Source organism: Wasmannia auropunctata, unplaced genomic scaffold, assembly GCF_000956235.1.
Source record: "Wasmannia auropunctata unplaced genomic scaffold, wasmannia.A_1.0 LD278975.1, whole genome shotgun sequence".
In the NCBI taxonomy this organism is placed as follows: Eukaryota; Metazoa; Arthropoda; class Insecta; order Hymenoptera; family Formicidae; genus Wasmannia; species Wasmannia auropunctata.
The window spans coordinates 1-2,697 of NW_012083915.1; the positions used below are offsets into that span (position 1 = coordinate 1).

Genomic DNA, 2,697 nt, shown 5'->3' on the forward strand with positions numbered 1-2,697 from the left:
TGCTCTTCCGATCTTTTGTTTACTCACAAGATCAATCTGCGACATCATCTCTGATATACAGAGTGTTGCGAAATTTCATATCCCTTAAACAGAAAACTTTTTATTTCTTTATTAATGGAAAATGTAAACATTATTTATTAAAATTTCTTTCTCAATCTTTAATACGATTTTATATTACAATTTTATATTAAAATTTGATATTACTATTCTACATTATAGCGATATGTTAACTTTGCGATACTTTATAATATATAATAATAATAATAATAATACTGTATAATATTATAATTAAATTACACAGTATTTATAATTAAATTATACAGTAAATTAAATAGACATTATTAATTACGACAGGCTGCATAAAAAATTTTTTTAACTCCGATAGACGCACGACTCAACGATTATATAAAATATTATAAAGTGCAAAGAACAAAATAATATTAAAAGAAATTGCCCAAGATGGGATTATAAATCTTTTTTAATCTATATCGAGTTTTCCAACTACCTCAACACCAAACAACTCATTGGCTGATTTGCTCTTGCCAATTCTCTTTGTTTCGTCTACACGTCTGGTTGTTTCGTCCAGCAGAAACCATTCACGATACTCCTCGAGTATCTTCATTTGCAGTTCAGTCAATTCGCGTATCAAACCCGCCTTTCCACCAGCTTCGTTCGGCAACTTGTCCACCGAGATGTATTTGGAAGCCTCTTCTAACGATGAATGAAAATACATCTGGAAAAATTGAATAAGTTCAGAAAAACATGTTTGAGTACTAGTTGTAAATAAAATAGTAGCTTTGAATATAACTCTTTCAAATTGAAATTTTTATGTTAGGAGCAATTATATTTGTATAATTCCGGATTTGCATGAATTTATATAAGTACAGTTAAAATTATTTGTGACATTAAAATTATTTAATTGCTACATTACGTCGTGTTTGCTGTAAATATAAATGCATTTCTCAAAAAACGCGGATACTGTCAAACAATTACATTTGAGGTTAATTAATTAATTTTTGACACTTACTACGTCTAGCAGTTCCTTTTTCATAAAAGGTTTTATCATGTTCATTACCAAATCGAGAACGGATGATGTGTTTATGACATGGATTTCCTTTATACGAAATGGTGCTGCCTCTTGGAGATAATATAAATATTTCTTGAATCCAAATGGATTCATTCGTGTAAAATGACCAAAGGCTAAATCGCTAACGTCGAAGACGAGGATATGACCGTTCGTAGTACCATCCACCAAACAATAAATATCGAGTAACATCAGGAAATATTTGATAATGTCATTAAAATCAAAGAGAGTAGGATCTTCTAAATATCTTCCATATATTATTTTATAGCCATCCTTCGTTATTTCCTCCAGAGGAAAATATGTTCTTTTTAAATTAAAATAATTTATCTTAATTTATTAATATATCAGAATACATATATCAAGTAATATTAAAATATTAGCAAAAATATTTTGTAGTAGTTTTAAAAATCTACAATTAAATATTAGTACATTTATACACATTACAAAATCTATTTTTTGTGTATCCTTAAAATAATTTAAATATTACAAATCAACATTTTACATATGCATTAAGAAGTTGTACTACTACTAATATTTGCTCACTAAAATTTACAAAGTCGCTTCTTACATGGCTTGGGAAGCCTGTCGTATTCTCTCGCTGAGCGGATCTCGATTGCAAAAAAATTCTGGTAAGTGCGTCCTGGTCGTGAAATAATTCTCAATTGTGTTTTTTGTTGGTTCCATTTGATAATTATTCTTGTGAAGACACAAGGCAATAAAGGTATCCTCAACTTTTGGTAAGTGCGGTTGCTTTTCGCACCACTCTCTCAGTGATTGAATATCGGATAACTTTAATTGAGGATTTCTCTTCATTTCTTCTTCTAATGTGATACATTTTATTGTTGACATTCTACCTGGATTGCAAATTAAAATTATTTTTTTGTGTTTGTAAGAAAAATATCTGTGCAAAATTGATTACAAAAGAGTCAGAGATTGTTATTTTAAATTTATTGTGAAAAGTTTAACAACTAATAGAAAATTCTGCAGAACTGGTTAGTGATGATTAGTCAAAAAATAAAATATATTTTAATAAACAATTTAATAAAGTTATTTTCTGGACAACTAGTCAGAAACTTAATCATGTCAAGTAGGATATCTAAATTTAATTTATTTATTTAACCACTTAAAGATTTATTCTTGTCTAGCGGGTCGGAAAAATCGATTTTTTAACGTATTTTGCAAATATTTGATATGGAAAATATGTGTGTAAAAGGATTTAACCAGATTCGCAAAATTAACAGAGTTAAGCACTTGATAATGGAAAGATCGATCTCCATCTATGTAATCAGTACAAAAAACGTTAAACGTGTTTTTCTCGAAACCACGTTTTTTAAATTGGTTCCCCATGATATCTCGAAAACCATTTGATCAGTCAAATCGAGTTTGTGCACACATCTCAAGTATATGCGTTGCTATATGCCCCTACCACGATCAAATTAAAATACATATTTTTTTAATTTTTATAACCCTTTAATGAAAAAAGTTGCAAAAATCAAAACTTAATTTTAAAAATAATATCAATTTTTAAATTTTCAATATATTTTTTTTGTTTTGGTATCAGCTATAGCCAAACTTATACTAATTAAGATCGGAAGAGCACACGTCTGAACTCC

The 2,697-nt window shown here is 28.6% G+C and overlaps 1 protein-coding gene across 1 annotated transcript in view; it reads right to left on the reverse strand.

Moving 5' to 3' along the window:
• Window positions 1-301: 301 nt before the first annotated feature.
• The window catches only part of LOC105461751 (alpha-tocopherol transfer protein-like), a 14,113-nt gene continuing 11,717 nt past the window's right edge, over window positions 302-2,697 (reverse strand). The window contains exon 4 of the mRNA XM_011708260.1: window positions 302-533. Coding sequence (XP_011706562.1) covers window positions 479-533 — 55 coding nt within the window. The 3' untranslated portion in view covers window positions 302-478. The remainder of the gene's footprint in view (window positions 534-2,697) is intronic.